The 18,261-nt window shown below is 46.3% G+C and overlaps 1 protein-coding gene across 4 annotated transcripts in view; it reads left to right on the forward strand.

The window, feature by feature from the left end:
* The first annotated feature begins 4,968 nt into the window (after positions 1–4,968).
* SLC8A3 (solute carrier family 8 member A3) overlaps positions 4,969–18,261 on the forward strand; it is a 128,667-nt gene continuing 115,374 nt past the window's right edge. For all 4 annotated transcript variants that reach the window (XM_060004321.1, XM_060004322.1, XM_060004319.1 and 1 more), the window contains exon 1: positions 4,969–6,752. In XM_060004321.1, the coding sequence (XP_059860304.1) occupies positions 4,969–6,752 (1,784 nt within the window). The remainder of the gene's footprint in view (positions 6,753–18,261) is intronic.

Raw genomic sequence — 18,261 nt, forward strand, 5'->3', positions numbered from 1 at the left:
AACAGTGATTTTCATTAAATATGCCAGTGATATTAAAAGATGTCAGGAGCCACTGCTGAGGACACAGACACCTTGCAGACGGCCCCTGGGGGCGTTAGGAAAATAATTCAGGAAAAAGATGAGAGCCTGTGGGCTGAGCTGAGGGGACAGAGGGTCATCATAGGCAGAATATACCCTAGGCCCACCCTCTTTGTCTGTATCCGTTCTGTTTCCAATAGATTTCAAACTGATCTTCCTGCTTTGGTTTTCTTCCTCCTACAGCCATCCTAAACGCTTTAGCCAAATTGGTTTTTCTGAAATACAGATCAGACCATGTCATTCTCCTGTTCAGAATCCTATCATTGGCTTTTCACTGCCCTTAGGATAAAAAAATCCCATCTTCTCAGCCTGGCATATAAGACTTGCCATGAATTGGGTCCTCCCTCTGTGACCAGCCTCATCTTCTGCCCCTTCTGCCTCGCACTGAATTCCTTGTAATCCTGTGTACACAGCAGGCTTTTCCATGGCTTTGTGTCTTTGCTTGGGCTGTTCTCTTTGACTCAAGTGCCCTTCCCACTTTCTTTCTTTCTTCTTCTTCTTCTTTTTTTTTTAAACTAAAGCTCACTCATGCTCGAAGCCTCATTTCAGGGATCACTTTCTTCAGAACGCCTCCTGAGTCCCCAAGCTGGCTCAGTGCCCTCCTCGCGTGCGGCAGGTATACCTTCACTGACGAAGGTAGAAGTGCCTATATGTGCAGCTCTCCACCCCTGCTAGGTGGTACCTTCGAGGGCAAACCCTGTATCATTTTTTATTTTGCCCACTGGCATCTAGTACCAGGCCTGGAGAATCATATCATAGGCGTTTGTTAATGTTTGTCAAACTGAACTGATGGGAAGGAGAATATTCGGGTGGGAGATGGCCTCGGGCAACCAGGACACCCCCAGGAAACCTGGGGACCGGGCAACTCTACCAAATGGTTGGTCTCTCCTGTGAGGGTACGTGAGGCAGTCATATTGCTTCTAAGTCCACAGAAGACTGGAAGCTGATGGGGGCTCGTGGACATTCTGCAACAAATTGGGACATCCTAGTAAAGTGGAGTGGTTAAGACCATAAATTTTATGTCATCTGTGTGTGGGCTCTGGCTCTGCTACTTCTTTGCTTTATGCTTTGAGTAAATGACTCAAATGACAACTAAGACTCAGTTTCCCAAAATGTAAAAGAGGGATAAAAGTAGTACTAATCTCATAGGGTTGTTCTGAAGATGAAATGGGATCATACTTTATGCACACAATAAGCACTTTTAAGTGTTAGTTACAATCATTAATATCTTCCTTATTTGGGGTGGTTCTTGGGGGTCTCAAGCTGAGTCACCTCCCTGACTTAGGGCTGATTAAAAGCCTTCTGGAGCCACCAAATATCACTTGGGTCTCTGAGGGACTGCGTGGACCCCCCAGGAGGTTGGGATCTGTCTCAGTTGGTGTCTGGGGCTGGGGCAATGGCACAAAAAGATGACTGTTCGCTTGTTCATCAGAGACGTCCCCTCTCCCTCTAACTTCTCAGGCAGAAACCATCTCCTGGTAGGGCCGGAAAGAACAACTGGGCATCCACGGCTCGTTTTCCACCTTCAGTTCCAAAAACTTGATGCAGGCAATTCTTAGCCACCTTCTTGCCTTGTTTTCTTTTATCCTTTCCTTCAATTCATTTGTTTTGGTCAGGGAACAGCCTGATTCTGACCACATGATAGCATAGTCCCCATAAAAACCTATTGCCACGTGTGTCTGTAGGACCAAGGGAAATAAAGGCCATGATCCTGCTTAATTATCCAGGTAGGTAAGATCAGTAGGAATCCTCGTCCCCCTTTGATCAGGATAACTCTACTATCTCAATGTTACATGTCCCCTGACTGCAGCAGGCCAGCCCTCTTCCCTAACCTGTGGATAGGCCACCCCTGTGGGCTTGGCCAGCCATGCAGCTGCCACCGCCTGTCACCATATTGGCTCTTGATCAAAGAGCTGCTCCAGCTGTGCCCACCTTCTGTCTCCTCATGTCTGGGGCTTATCAGAATTCACAGAGTGTTGTGTTTTCAGAGGTCAAGGCAAGGAGCCAAGATCTGTCTCTGTCCACATTTCTCTGGCTAGGTGAGTGCCAAACCTATGAACAGGGTCACTGTGTGCATCACAGATTATGAGGGCTTTGAATATGGATGCCGAACACCTTCAACCTCTCTACTCCTCCATGGTCATTGTCATAGCCTCTTCTCCTCTGAGTGAGGTCAAAGCTCCAAGCACCTTCTGGGATGACCCCCAGTACCTGGACTAATGGGGAATGTGGTCCTCAGCAGTTGACTCTGTGGATTAACGAAAACAAGTTAATCCACAGAGCCCTTTGGGAGGACGGCCTTCAGGATTACAGTATGCACCAGGGTGTACTGTGTCCCAAAGGGAATTTCCCTTTGAGTACAAGCCTTGGGAATTTAAACAGGTCCTACATAGCCTCTAAAATCTAGTCCGGATTTGTCTATGAGATTTTTTTTTTCCCTAAAACAAATGACTGTAATTCAGATTGTAAAATGACTTTAAAGAAGGCTGATTTCTGAGTTTATTAGTCTTCTCAGGCTACCATAACAAAATACCATAGACTGAGTGGGTTAAACAATAGAAATTTATCGGGAGGCTGGGATTCCAAGATCAAGATACTGGCCAATTTGGTTTCTGGATAGAGGTCTCTTCCTGGCTTGCAGATGACCACTCTCTCCCTATGTCCTCACAAAATGGACAGCTCTCTCTCTCTCTCTCTCTTTCGTCTTCTTATAAGGCCACCAATCCTATTGGATTAGAACCCCACCCTTATGACTTCATTTCACCTAAATTACCTCCTAGAAGTCCTATCTCCAAATAAAGCCACAGTGTGGATTAGGGCTTCAACATAGGAATTTTGGGAGGGGCACAATTCAGTCCATAGCACTGAGGAAGCTTCCATCAGGGCCACATTTATTTATTCCCAAACATACGTTTACTGAGCATCTAACTAACTACTTAGGATACTGTGATAAACAGAATAGACATAATCTTTGCGTTTATGTCATTCATAGTTTAATGGATGAGTTAGTCATTAATCATATAATCCTACAAATACCCATGTAATTTCAAAATGTTATAAGTGCCACGAAGGAAAATTAAAGAGGGAGTTGACCATTTCTAGGGTGAACATAAGTTTTTCTGAGAGAGTGACACTCAAGCTGAGATCTAAAGCATTGTTAACAGTGGGGGTACGAAGAAGGAGCAGTCATTTTGGTCGTGGCTGATGTTATGGGCAAAGGTCCCGAGGTGGAAAATAAGTTGATGTACTCTAGGACCTGATATGGCTGTTACTGCAGAAATTCAGTGAGAGGGACAGTGGCAAGAGCTGAGGGGGAAGAGGAGGAAGAAAGTAGCTCGTGCGAGGCTTGGCGGGTCATGGTAAGGATCCTGGTCTCTATATTAAGAGCGAGGGGAAAATACTGAAGCACTTCAAATGGGGGAGTGAGAGCATAGGTTTGGGTTTTTTAAAAAAAAAGATGACTGTGGCTATATGAGAAGATGGAATAGAGAATGGTCAGAGTTGGAGTGAGTTCAGTAAGGAGGTGACTGTAGATTCATCTGGTGAGGAGTAAGGGGCCTTGGGCTGTGATGGTGGTGAGAGAGTTGGGGGGAGAGTTGGTAGGGTTTAGTGCTGGACTGGAGAAAGAAAGGCTGGCAGACAGGCAGCGATTTTTGAGCACGAGAAACCGGGTGAATGGAAGTGCTATTTTCTGAAATGGGAAACAGCGGAGAAGAAGGAGGAGCAGGTAGGGAATAGCAGCATTCCTCCATTACTAACAATACCCCTACATGGTTATAGCAGAGGTGGAAAAATGGGCAAATTGCTTATTTTCAGGTATTGAATATTTGCTTCCTCATTCCATCTGAATGAGGCAATGAGTAGAAAGAGAAGTCTGTAGTTTCAGCTGAGTTTCTTCCATTCTTCTGAACTCATGCTCACCTTTTAGTGCTTTTAGTGCTTTGAGACCAGCAGAGGAGGCTGCATTTCACCCCCAAAATCTTGCCTACAGATGAAAAGAAACTTATTTGAGAGCCACTTGCATGTTATTTATAGTGCTTTCTACCACCTGGCCCTTTCAGTGTTTGGGTGTGGAATTTGAGTGGCTGACTGATCTTCACCTTCCTGTAACTGGATACCTAAACTCTTTCATAAGCATGTTTTGCTGGAGGGCTAAGGACTGCCGTGGACTGGTCTTGGGCACAGCTTACAGGGCCTCAGTTTAGCTATATGGCAGGTAATATTCACTACAGAACATCTCTTGATTTCCCAAGTGATCTCAGAATTACAGCTTGCCTCCCTAAATTTTTCATATGGGGAAGGAGTTTTTCCCAACCAGGCTCAAGTGCACACAGAGCAAGGTGTTCTATCTGGGGGGAGTAGCCCAGGAAAAAAGTTCAATATGTACTCCTGCAAACCTATGTTATGCAAGATTCTTGAGTATCTTAAGTATGACGACAGTGTGGTAAGGAAGGCTGAAAACTCTAGAAACAGTAGAAGTGAGGATGAATATTCATGTTATACTTGGTCAATTTTAAGTTGATTGTTGAGAACTCTCACAGATAACAAAGGGGTTGGAAGACAGGACTAAAAGGGTACCACTTAAGTTTCCAATACCAATATTCCCAGCTATTTTAAGCCATATTTCAACGGAGTCTACCAGAGGGTCCTGAGGACAGAGCAGCTATTTGTACCTCCCAGTGACATCTATTTTTCCAAGTGAGAGACTGCCCAATGTGTTAGTGCAATACGTCAGTCAAGGTGAAGCGTCAGTTTGAATTGGCGGGAACCTGCCCTTTGCTGTCCTCCTTTTCTTCATGCCTTTTTCTGCCCCTCTGATCTCTTCTAGGTCTCTGGACTGTCAGGTGGACCATTGGTGCTGCAGTGGAAGCCAGCAGCTAAGTCTTGTGTATGGCGTGGTTAAGGTTGCAGCCTCTTACCTCTGCCTTCCTCCATTTTGGGCTGATTACCTTTGTGCTCTTCCTGAATGGTCTTCGGGCAGAGGCTGGCGGCTCAGGGGATGTGCCCAGCACAGGGCAGAACAATGAGTCCTGTACAGGGTCATCGGACTGCAAGGAGGGTGTCATCCTGCCAATCTGGTACCCGGAGAACCCTTCCCTTGGAGACAAGATTGCCAGGGTCATTGTCTATTTTGTGGCCCTGATATACATGTTTCTCGGGGTGTCCATCATTGCTGATCGCTTCATGGCATCTATTGAAGTCATCACTTCTCAAGAGAGAGAGGTGACTATCAAAAAGCCCAATGGAGAGACCAGCACAACCACGATTAGGATCTGGAACGAAACTGTCTCCAATCTGACCCTTATGGCCCTGGGTTCCTCTGCTCCTGAGATCCTCCTCTCTTTAATTGAGGTGTGTGGTCATGGGTTCATTGCTGGTGATCTGGGACCTTCTACCATTGTAGGCAGCGCAGCCTTCAACATGTTCATTATCATTGGTATCTGCGTCTACGTGATCCCCGATGGAGAGACTCGCAAGATAAAGCACCTCCGAGTCTTTTTTGTCACTGCTGCTTGGAGCATCTTTGCCTACATCTGGCTCTATATGATCCTGGCCGTCTTCTCTCCTGGTGTGGTCCAGGTTTGGGAAGGCCTCCTCACTCTCTTCTTCTTTCCAGTGTGTGTCCTTCTGGCCTGGGTGGCAGATAGGCGACTGCTCTTCTACAAATACATGCACAAAAAGTACCGCACAGATAAACACCGAGGAATCATCATAGAGACAGAGGGTGGCCACCCCAAGGGCATCGAGATGGATGGGAAAATGATGAATTCCCACTTCCTAGATGGGCATCTGGTGCCCCTGGAAGGGAAGGAAGTGGATGAGTCCCGCAGGGAGATGATCCGGATTCTCAAGGATCTGAAGCAAAAACACCCGGAGAAGGACTTAGATCAGCTAGTAGAGATGGCCAATTACTATGCTCTCTCCCATCAACAGAAGAGCCGCGCCTTCTACCGGATCCAGGCCACCCGTATGATGACTGGCGCAGGCAATATCCTGAAGAAGCACGCAGCAGAACAAGCCAAAAAGGCCTCTAGCATGAGCGAGGTGCACACTGATGAGCCGGAGGACTTTGTCTCCAAGGTCTTCTTTGACCCGTGCTCTTACCAGTGCCTGGAGAACTGTGGGGCTGTGCTCCTGACAGTGGTGAGGAAAGGGGGGGACATGTCCAAGACCCTGTATGTGGACTACAAAACAGAGGATGGTTCTGCCAATGCGGGGGCTGACTATGAGTTCACAGAGGGCACTGTGGTTCTGAAACCAGGAGAGACCCAGAAGGAATTCTCTGTGGGCATCATCGATGATGACATTTTTGAGGAGGATGAACACTTCTTTGTGAGGTTGAGCAACGTTCGCATAGAGGAGGAGCAGCCAGGGGAGGGGATGCCTCCCAGAGTACTCAATAGTCTTCCCTTGCCTCGGGCTGTCCTGGTGTCCCCTTGTGTGGCCACAGTCACCATCTTGGATGATGATCATGCGGGTATCTTCACTTTTGAATGTGACACTGTTCATGTCAGTGAAAGTATTGGTATCATGGAGGTCAAGGTTCTGCGGACATCAGGTGCCCGGGGCACAGTCATCGTACCCTTTAGGACAGTAGAAGGGGCCGCCAAGGGTGGTGGTGAGGATTTTGAAGACACATATGGGGAGATGGAGTTCAAGAATGATGAAACTGTGTAAGTAACCTTTCCACAGTCCATCTGCCTCCGTCCCTTGCCACCCCCTTCTCTCCTGCACCATGTTTTAAAACTTTTTCTTGTATTTGTGTTAATGTCAAACTTTGGTTCCATCACAGGTATGCAGGATCAGCAGACCCTCCTGCCAGGTTCTGCTTCCAAAATCTCCTTCAGCTTTCTCACTTTAAATTGTTTACGGGCAAGGAATCCTGTGGCAGGATCTAAGGACGTAGAACATTTTGTCCACTGAAACTCAAAATGATGGCTGGTGGAGGTGTGGGATGACAGAAGTTCTGATATCAGATTTGGGGGGATTCTTGTGAATTCTCCTAGCAAGAGCTAGGAGACTGCTTGGGTCTCTCCTTCCTCCTTTTCTCAGGCCAAGGGCTTACATGAGCTTTGAAGCCAATCCTTTCCATTCTGAGACGGTGGTAGCCCAATCAGGACATCCTCAAGAAAGTGAGTGGCATTGGCTTTTTTTTTCCAGTACCACATTGCAACTGTATTGTATAAGCAGATTTCAGGCACCTCTCCTTCAATTTGGAAGTTGCAAAATTGATTGAAACTTAGCAGTCTCTTTAAACACCAATAGGCTATTTTATGGTGCGAGGCTTGCCCAGTTTAGGTGAGATGAATCAGTATGGCTTGGGTCCTGGAGGTATCTTGGAGAAGCAGAGCTCCCAGGGCAGCGGCCACCCGTCTTCAGTCACAGGTCTAAGCTCCAAAATCTGGCTAAGCAGTGGAGGAGAAGCCTCTTAGGAATTGTGGGGGGAAAATACATCTTCTGTGTGGTCATCTCTTTTCATCGTCCAGAGTTCTCCTAAAATACTTCTCAGGTTACTGCCCCATTTAGTCCTTCAGACACTGGGTCTTGCACTTCTATTGCCTTTGTCACTGTGAGGCCTCTCCCCATTGAAACATCCTGTACTGGGTATTCAGTCCTGTTCTCGGATGGATATCTTTAAAGAAGATAGCAGACTGAATCTCCCCAGGATTTGCAGCTTATGAGAGGGCAGACTTTCCAAGGTGGCCAAGAAGAAAGGGGATGAGAAAGGGGAACATTGGTCTCAGAATTCCTGCTCACATCCACGAGCAATAAGCAGTAGAGGGGAAGGTGTGAAGAACAAAAGGGGCATATATAGACAGTGGGAGATGTCAAACTGCTCCAAGAACCTGCTAAAACCACTTTCAATGGGAAATGAAAACTCTCATCTGTAAAGTGGGAATAACAATACTTTCCTTGCCTCAAGGCTGGGCTCGTCTCTTTTTGCAGTTCCTCCCAGCTGTAGGATTTTCTGAACTATAAACCTAGGCTCTCATACCCACAGCAGCCAAAGATGGAACAGGGGGTACTGTCTTCTGAAATGAAATGGCCATTGACAAATTGATTTATTGGAGCTCTGTTTAGTCATTTTGCTGGGAAGGATAATAACTCGTTAACCTAAGTAAAAACCTGTTCCTTCTAGAGAATACTATCCATTTATATACATACAAATGAAGGCCCTCGCTGGGAGGAAAAACTCCATGAAATTTCACATGTATTTATGGCAATGTCAGTAGATAAGAAGTTATTGTCAGGCATTAAATGACATCAAGACCACAGCATTGGCCATAACTGGACAGACTTGGGGTTCCTCCTATTCAGTACCTGTCTACCGAGGGAACTGAAGGGTAGTTTTTGAGAGATCAGAAGTTGAGCTCGCAATTTCTTCACCTCATTAATAATCAATTGTGCACCTAGGATCTCTAAATATGACTCAACCTGCCTCAGGCCTGTGTGTATTTTCAGCTAGATTACTGTCTTGGTGTAAAGGAGCCTCATGAATGATCGCTTCTGGGTGATATTTGTTCTAAACGTATGTGCAGTTCCACACGTTTGAGATGCTGGTCCAGGGTATTGTAGGGTTTCCCATCTATTCCTTTGCATTAGTTTTTAGACTTCAGTAGACTTTAGACTACCCTCTTGGCCTTCTTCATTGCAGAAGAATGAGTCCAAAGCCTACTAGTCTCTTCTCACAAAAGGAGCCCTACCTTTGATACTTTAAATTGTAATTTTACATCTAGAGGCAGTATGATACAGCCAAAAAAACCCATGGGCTCTAAGTATAGTACTCTGGGTTAGGATGCTGGCTCTACTACTGATTTAACTATGTAGTTTGGAGAAATTTTATTAACTTAGATTATTTCCTCATTGAAAAAATGGGGATAATAATGTCTCTCATGCAGGGCTGTTATAATGATTCAAGATATTATATGCAGTGTTCCTTGTACATGGTATGTGCTCAGTAAGCAAGGCCATTAATAGTAATATCAATGAATTAACAATATTCTTCAGAAGACACCATTGATCCAATCAGGTTACCTGATTGGATCTCTGTGTGACCCTAATTAATAAGCTTGCAAGTTTTTTGGTTACCATGAAGATTACTAATCTAAACTCGTAAAATACTGGAGCCAGAAGGGACCTCAGAATATCTTCCAGGTATCATAGAGTAGTGCTTCTCAAATTTTAACGTGCTCATGGGCCACTCAGGGATCTTGCTAAAATGCAGATTATTATTCCAAAGGTCTAGGGTAGAGCTTGAGATTCTGCATTTCTAACAAGCTCTTGATGCCCCTGGTGCCAAGTTAGAGGTGAAAAGCTCTAAAGCTCTTGCCGAAACCATGAAACCCAGGAAGGAAAGTGGCTTTTCAGATGACTGTCATGATTGGATCATGGATGCTTGCTTTCCAGGTCCAATGTTCAACTTCATCTCATCTAGAATCTAGCTCTTACCCTGAGACCCTGCTAATCGCAATACCGATTTGGAAACTGAAATTAAAACCCTCAGGAGGACTTAGACAGAAGCTGTGTGACACCTGGAACGATTTTACTTTCTAATCCTTCTCTCTTTGTGTAGCTTTTTTTGCCCACCAATCCTGGTAGCACTGTCACTTTTGCCCTCACCATACTCCTCTGAATCTATTCAGGATGAAGCCAGGCCTATGCTCTATCAATAATATTAGGTCCGTGAATTCACTCATTTGGTTTTGTGCTTTACTTCTTCAAAGGTGTCCTTAGCACCGTGGTAGGATGAAAAAACATGAACCTTGGCGTCTGACAAACAGGTGTGAATCCATCACTCACCACCTGTGTAACTTGTAATGAGTCACTTCAGCTGTCTGAGCCCCAGATATTTTGTTGGAATGATAGGAACAATAACATCTATTCTTCAGGATTGTGATAAGTACTACATACAAATAGGAAGAAAATGCACCTTTAGCACAGTGCCTGCTCATCAAAGGTGCTCATTCATTCAGCAGACAGTTATTAAATATCTGCTACATCCTAGGTACATTACTAGGTACCGGAGAGAAATAAGTGATTAAGATAAGCTGGCATTTCAGCTCCCAAGGATCTTATTCTCCAGTGGAGTGGACACAAGGTATACACACAAATCAAAACACATGGGAGAAGTATGGTTGAGATAAGCTCAATAAGAGGGGAATGCAACTCCTAATTGTGTGTGACATCACCGAAGATTTTTTTTTTTTTTAATTTATTTATTTACTTATTTTTGGCTGCATTGGGTCTTTGTTGCTGCACGCAGGCTTTCTCTAGTTGCGGCGAACGGGGGCTACTCTTCGTTGCGGTGCGCGGGCTTCTCATTGCGGTGGCTTCTCTTGTTGTAGAGCATGGGCCCTAGGCACGTGGGCTTCAGTAGCTGTGGCTCATGGGCTCTAGAGCGCAGGCTCAGTAGTTGTGGCGCACAGGCTTAGTTGCTCCACGGCATGTGGGATCTTCCTGGACCAGGGCTCGAACCTATGTCCCCTGCCTTGGCAGGTGGATTCTTAACCACTGCGCCACCAGGGAAGTCTGACTAAAGTTTTTAAAGTCACCTTCATTAAGGATGTAGTAGTGAAGTAGATGAAGAGGGGCGGGGGGTGGGTGGAAACATGATTACCTTAAACCCACGTTACAATAAACTCTTGATCTTTGAGAGGGATACTACTGACATCTTCGTGCTCCAGAAGAATCCATACCTTTGTGACTACCACTGCAGCACATCCTGGGAATAATAGCCTCTGAGCCTCCTGCAGATAATAATAAAGGCTCACCGAGATACGGGTGCTTGCCAGCACGTTCATCTCGCTCACTGAGCGTGTGGCTGGCTCCTGTGTCCCAGGCTCACAGTGTGCCTCTGCAAACATAAGATTATTGCGACTCATTGACCTTTGGGGTCTCTGGGAATAGTCAGAGCCACAGATGTCAAGATCTACTATAATTAAATAACATAGGCCTCCTTCAAAGAAGAATCGAGTATTAGCTGTGCCGTGCATTTTCCAAGCAAATCAGGACGTTAAAACTGGAAGCTATCTGACCTCCCAATTTTACAAATCATGAAGTTGAGAATCAGAGATGCAAAGTGACTTGTCCAGGATCACACGGGTAGATATGATAGAAAGTTAGACTTTTAGATAGAAAGGAGTTTTTAGATGCTACTGATTTAATGTCTCCCCCTCCCGATTTGGACCTTTCCATTTTATTTTTATCCATCAAAATCTCAGCTTCGGAAAGAATATGGAAATTCTTGGGTGACAGATGCTCTGGAAGTGCACATCCAGGAGTGTTATGTGACTAATGTCTTAACTAAGAAGAATAATATATTATGGACTATTTTTAATCTCTTGGTTCACCTTGAAACTGTTGAAGGAAAATAGTGAGCCCATAGAAAAGTTTTAAAAAGCTTTGTCTTAGTGATCTCTTGCTGAGGGAGACATGTGTAGCTGAGATATCTTTTAGTGATGGTTAACTTCAGGCTAGACCTTGTTGCATGAAATAATGCAGGGGTTTTTTTTTTGTTTTTTTTTTTTGTTTGTTTTTTTGTTTTTTCAGAATGATGCAGGCCATTCTCTTCCAGGGGTGCTTTCTCTATAAAGTTTCAGCCCAAGGCATCTTCCCATCAAAACCTATACAAATCTGGAGTTATCCAGGACACAATTTTTACATTCTCCAAGTTGACTGAAACACAGTGGACTTTTCTCTTTTTCTTTGGCTCAGCAGAGTGATAGGATAGTCTATCTGGCCACGGAGGAAGATGATTTGCCTCTAGAATGCCCTTTCTGCGCTTAAGAAAAGTCACAAGCTGCACGCTTAGTGAGGGTGGGAGTGCAGTGGAGGTAGATGTATTTCCCCCTTAGCTGGCATCCCTCCCTTTCTCCTCTCTTCTGCCTGCAGTACCTGATTTCCAGTAACAAGCTGTCTTTGTGGCTTTAGGAAAACAGTCGGTCACCCGGGCCACGGCTTCATGGAACTCACAGTGGAGCTGTGTGCTTGGTTCAGAGTTGTCCTGAAGAAGGGAATCCGTGTCTAAGCCAATTGTTTAATGGGGGGACTTAACAGTACAGTGGAACATTTCAGGTAGGGTTGTTCAACTACAATTCTGTCTCTCTGGGGCCCAAAGGAGTGATGAGAGGCTATGTGGACTCTTTAGCAGAAGCTTTGGATGTTGTTGCCTGAAAGGCCCCAGGTCCTGCTAATTTTTTTCTTTTCTTCTTAATTACTGAAATTGCCGAAGAATGTGTCAAAGGGTGACATATTCCAGCTTCAGGATTCATAAAGCACCCCAAGTATACTTAAACCGTACATGTCTGGAAAGATCTCCAGGAAGTCCAGAGCCTTCCTGGTTAATTTGTTGTAGGGTCTAAGGGTACAACATTCCTGGCAATACTGGATCAGGCAACACTCCCTCTACTTGACCTGGTCAGGGACCATATACAGCAGAGCGTTCAGTGTGCCTGCCCTGGGTCTTCTCGCTTTGGTCTGCCATCTGGTATGAGAAAGTTCAGGGTGCAGGGTTAGAGATTCTGCCAGGAAGAATGTCAGTTTGGGTTTGAGGAGAGAGACACACTGCCATTGGAGATGATCACATGACCAGCCAATCAGAAGGTGAAACAGTCTCAACCTCAAAGCAGGGTCTCCTGTGCACTGCTTGGAATGATACTAGTTGGGGCGTCAGGCAATAATAAAGGAATGACAGTGGAGATCCTGCTATGGACCTTGCTTCGTTTGTCTCGACTCTTCGAAGTTTCCTCATTCACTCACAAGCATGATGGAAAGGGATACTTGGGCAAAGTGAGGTGGCTGAGTGGGGAGGACTCTTCCTTTTTGTCCAACTTTTATCAACTTCCCAGGTGTATTTGGGTCATACATGAGCACTTATTCCTTCCCCATCCTTTAGCTGTGCCCCTGTCAACTCCACGAGGAATGGAGTAGAATTCAGAGCTACAGTCTTCGGTTTATTCAAGACGTTGTTTTCTTGCTGTCTTTTTATTGTTTGGTTTTTTTTTTTTTTTTTTTTTTGTGGTACGCGGGCCTCTCGCTGCTGTGACCTCTCCCGTTGCGGAGCACAGGCTCCAGACGCGCAGGCTCAGTGGCCATGGCTCACGGGCCCAGCCGCTCTGCGGCATGTGGGATCTTCCCAGACCGGGGCACGAACCCGTGTCCCCTGCATCGGCAGGCGGACTCTCAACCACTGCGCCACCAGGGAAGCCCCTCTTGCTGTCTTTTTAAAAGAAAAACCAACCTGTGCTTCCAGAACCCAATCAGAAGTCCTGGCATAGAGCCAGTAGTGTGTAACTGATGGTTGGAGAGAGAGAACTCCTTGACCTGCAAACAGAGCAAAGTCCCCGTATTTAAATTCTGCACCGTCCAGAAACTCTTGCAGGAATCACATGTGTTGAGAATTTTGCTAAAAGGCCATGAAGGAAAGCACTAGGTAAACATTCTCAGGTGGAGCGATAATGATCGTTCATAGGAATTATATTCCCACCCCTGCCGCCTACCACGCACCCGAGTAGGAAGTTATCTGGGTGAGTACAGAAGAAGAAAAAATTGAAAGTAAAAGTTATTCACTATGGAAAAATTTGTTTTTCTAAAATTGAGCCATCACTAGGTGTGTGCATATATTTGAGTTTAGTTATCAGTGTGGCACCAACCTGACCCTCTCTAGCGAAGGGCCAGCGTGCATGGACACAGCCTTGTTAACCTGCCCCTGCCTGAGCCCAGTTCACTTACCACTTGGTGGCAAGGGTTCATGAAGAACCAGTTAGTTAGGATACAGACAACACTCTAGACTCTTTAGTTGGTGCTTTCAAAATGAGTGACATCTTGATAGTAACTTCCTACTTAGAATATGGCTGTGGAACAAATTATGGATTACAGGTGAGTAATTCTGCCATTTCTCCGTAGTAGTCCATTTTTTTCAGAGCTCTTGGTCTTGATTTGTCTCGCTTTTGGTTTCCTACTCGTGTATCCCATGTGATTTCTCCTCGGGACCCCCACTACCACCCGACCCTCTCTTTCTGAGCTGTGGTGATGGAGAGTGTACCCTGCAGCCATCCCTAGAGCAAGCCCTGGCCCTGGCTGCAAGTCTTCTATGTGTTCACTTTATTTCCCCTCTTGCACCTTCCTTTCTGTGTGGATGCCCTTTGCTGACACTTGCTCTCTCTTCTAAATGTCCTCAGCTGCATCTTTTCTTTCTCTACCGTGTGTGCTCCAGGCGCTGCTGACACTCACGCCGTGGTTTCTACTTCTGCTCGAGCTCAGTGCCTTCCTCCCACGTCCTTTAGTCCCGTGTCCTCTCTTACTCTTATCCTGTTCCCTACGTCCCCTTCCTTCACACTGTTGGCATCTGTATTTGGATTGCCTTCTCTCTGCTGTCTGATCTGATTTCTTTGGGTGACCAGGAGTGCACTGTGGGTATCCCTTAAGACAGCCCGGCATTTGGACAGAAAGAACTAGCCTCACGATAATACCAGGAAGACTGATATCTCCCAGGAAACAAACCACTTACCCTGGTGCTCTTTTTTTCCCTTCACCGCAAAGTGTTTGACTGTTAAGACAAGAAGGTTGAATTGTAAGGATCCAGCATAGACTGGAACTGGTATTGGAAAGGCATCAGAGGCTGCGGGAGCCCTAGGGACCACCTTCTCTTTCTGACGCTGTCTCTCTAGGCCATGGGGTCTCTGTCTCCTGGCATCTCTGCTTCTCTCTGTGGCCTTCTCCCTTATTGCTTTGATGATACCTCACAGCCCAACAGTCCTATCTCCTACTTGGAAAGATCCTTCTATTCTTCTAGCTCAGATTCTCAAGGGAGGAACTCTGTTGCCCCCTCCCCCCAACCCCCGCCTTTTTTTCCACCTTAACTATGTCAAAGGCCACTGGCCCAATACGTATTGGTTGCCCTGTGTCAAACCAGGTTTCCACCCACCCCCAACTTGACAGGTAATCTGCCATAATTGGGTGGTGGGGTAGGAAAACAAAGTTGCCCAGGGGTTCCCATGGTAAGCTACCTAAGCAGTTGTGTCTCTAAGTGGTGGACAGTGTCGCTTAGAAGGAAGTCCCAAGTGAGACAGTCATCTGTCACCTCCAAACTGACACAGTATATAAGGTTTGCAGTGCCTCTGAGAGAGTGCTGATGTTACAGTGGTCAGTGCTGGGGCGGTAGGCTAGAGAATGGGAGACACTGCCGCCTCTGGAGCCCTCAGCCCTACCGTATTCATCAAGCTGGCCACAGACTCAGCAGCCAAGGTTCACATGGCCTCTGCCCAGATCAACAGAAAACATTCCCAGCGGGTGATGCTCAGTGACACAAATCTCAAGGTTACTAGGTTCATCCCTCCTCCTTTGCCCTCTTCTGGTCCGTCCTCTCCAGGAGACTAACGTTAGAAGATAATCTGCCGTCATTTTCAGGTGCACTATTTGGGTACTGAGTCACTGTCAAAGCCTCTTCGTGGATTTGGGTTTCCAGAGCAGCCTGTGTTCCCAACCAGGACGGAAAGCTTCCCTGCCACTCATGCTTGCCGGGGATAGAGTGACAGCCTTTCCCTCCCCACCCCTCCCCTGCTAGACAGCTGGTCTGCTGGACTTAACCGGAGCCAGCAGGCACCACGCCGCCCTCCCCCCCTTATCTTCGCAGCTGTAATTTGATGCCTTTCCAGGAACTCCCCGGAAGCCAGAGTGTTCTCATCTCCAGGTGGCACAGTATGTGACCCTGTCAAGTGTCCATGTCCCAGGACACAGGGCTGGGTGTAAAATAGGACTCTTTCGGTGTCAGTTCCAGTCAGTCCATCGTGGCTGTCCAGGCAGCCATCTTGGAAAGGATTTTTGAGGCTGTATCTGGACTCAGCTGTGGATGTGAGAAGAAAAACCAACTATCTGTCAACTCTAGTCCTGGGATGACAGATGGAAAGAAAGGGATAAAGAAAGTAGGGATAAAGAAGGGATAAAGTAGGGATATCTTCATGGGATAGAGAAAGTAGGAGTCTCCATGTCACTGGGGTGCACTAGCATGAAGTTGCCACTGTCTCTCCAATACCGGGCCGGTCCTAATGCGAAAAGCCTCATTGGATCACTGCCTTCTTCATCCAGCACAACTCGGAACTTTCTTCTAATCCCTGGATGAATCCACAGGGACGTAAATCCGCATTGGACGCATGATGCACATAACTTTCTTATCAGACCAGAATCTTCCAGAAACCTTGCTAACCTAGCGGGCTTCATAAACTAGACCAGTGGTTCCCAACCAGCTCCCCATCAACGGCCATTTTAATTATCTATTCCTTCTCATGGATCCCAGGTGCTAGAAGATTCTTAGCTGAAAATTAATTCGATTTCCCTTTTCTCATAAAATATAGCAAAAGATAACTAGTGTTACGACAATGAGTTAATATAGTTCTAGCCAAAGTAGACAGAAGTGACATTTTAATTAAGCTGTGTGGACTGTTGTAAGAATACATACTTTCTATTTTGGGGGTTGGGGAGAGAGTAGAATAAACACAGCCACGGGCTGACTTTCAAAGAACAAACTGATGTAAAATGCTTTGAAAATGTTAGGCACTAATTGTTTAAAGTTGTTCTGAAGAGGGTGACCTCCTGGGGAGATCCAGATATTCCGGAGAATATATCAGAATATAGGACACAGTATTGGTTATCGAGTCTTCAGCATTGTTTAGACCTTGGAGAAAGATTACTATTGTTGTTGTTTTTCTTCTTACATAATAAAACTTCTAATATTTGTATGAAAATATAAAATTCAACTTTTAAAAGTAAAGGATTTGTCATACCTCTAGAGTTAATATTATCACCGTCTTCAGATGAGGTAACTGAAAGTAAGAAATATTAATTTACCTTAGAACACAGAGCTTTTAAGGGTCAGTATCCAAACCTAGATCTTCTGCTTATAAATCACATATTCTTTCAACTATGTTACATATTTTAGCCTCAGGATAAGGTCACGAAGCTGAAAGCAGCAGGCTTTCTTCTCATATGGAAGGAGTTAAGAGGACATCTCTTCCTTAACAGCAAGAGTTGGCTGTCCTTTAATTCAGGGGCAGCTGGGCCCAAGGAATTTGGCAAGGGCCAAATAGACTCCTTAATGCCCAGCTCAGAAGTCTGGACTCATCACTCTTGACTGCTGGCTCAGACACACCCTTGCCCGGGCCGGTACACAGAGGGGCCTTGTTTGTGTCACTTCACCATCAGGAACTATCAACAGATAATGCTTTGGCCTGTTGCCTGGGGAACAGGGCAAGGCTGGCTCAGGACCATGTGTTCAGATCCAGGGGCCTCCTTTGCGGCTGTGACCCTGGTGTCTGAGGACATCCCGGACCAAGGGTTAGAGGAGGAGGGTGGTAAGAGAGTGTAGGTGGGTTCTGCCTGCAACCCCCAGAGAGCCTATGAGAGCCCTCTATCCAGAGAGGAGGTGGGGAAGCAGGGGCCAGTCTCTCAGGGTACAGTCAGCAGACATTCATGGAGCTCATTCTGTGGGCTGAGCACAGTGAGAAGAGGCACTGTCCCTGTCTTCAGGACGTTCCCAGGCTGACGGGGAAGGGAGTGCATGTGAGAGTTGCTATGAAAGAGGGATCTCCGAGCCTCAGCCACTCCCTCCTGCCTTTTGCTGGGATTCGGTTTGGAGTGATTGAAGGGGGCTTGCACACCCCCTCCTCCAGTCAACTCAGAAGGACTTGTTAGAAGGAGGGCTCGTTGGCTTCAGCTTGTGAGACATGCACGGATAGAAGTAGAAGTTGACCTCAGGAGTAAACGGTCCCCAGGTAGAGTGCATCCTCAGATCAGAGCAGCACTTGGTTCATCTCCATCACACATCATAGGGACACAAGAGATGCCTGTTGAATGAGTGAATGAATGAATGAATGAACAGAGTGAATTCTTGGCCTGTCCACTGGCTCTGTACTACCTCCCGGTTGCAGCAAGCTCGGAGGATATGGGATTTGAACACATCTCTTAGGTATGAGGTCCAGGGGTGCCCACCATCCCCCACTCCCCATGCTTTCCTCCTCTTCTCTCCCAGTGTCAGCGACATCCACAGAGCCCTCTGGCTTCAGGCATCCGAGCGCCTCCCCAGCCTGACCCCTGCCCTACACCAGCTCTGCAGAAGGTCTGTTCCTGGGCTGCTCGGCTACCTCTGAGCACAGGCTGCCTTTGATGCTCAGGAGACACCCTGTAATT

Source organism: Delphinus delphis, chromosome 2, assembly GCF_949987515.2.
Source record: "Delphinus delphis chromosome 2, mDelDel1.2, whole genome shotgun sequence".
NCBI lineage: Eukaryota > Metazoa > Chordata > Mammalia > Artiodactyla > Delphinidae > Delphinus > Delphinus delphis.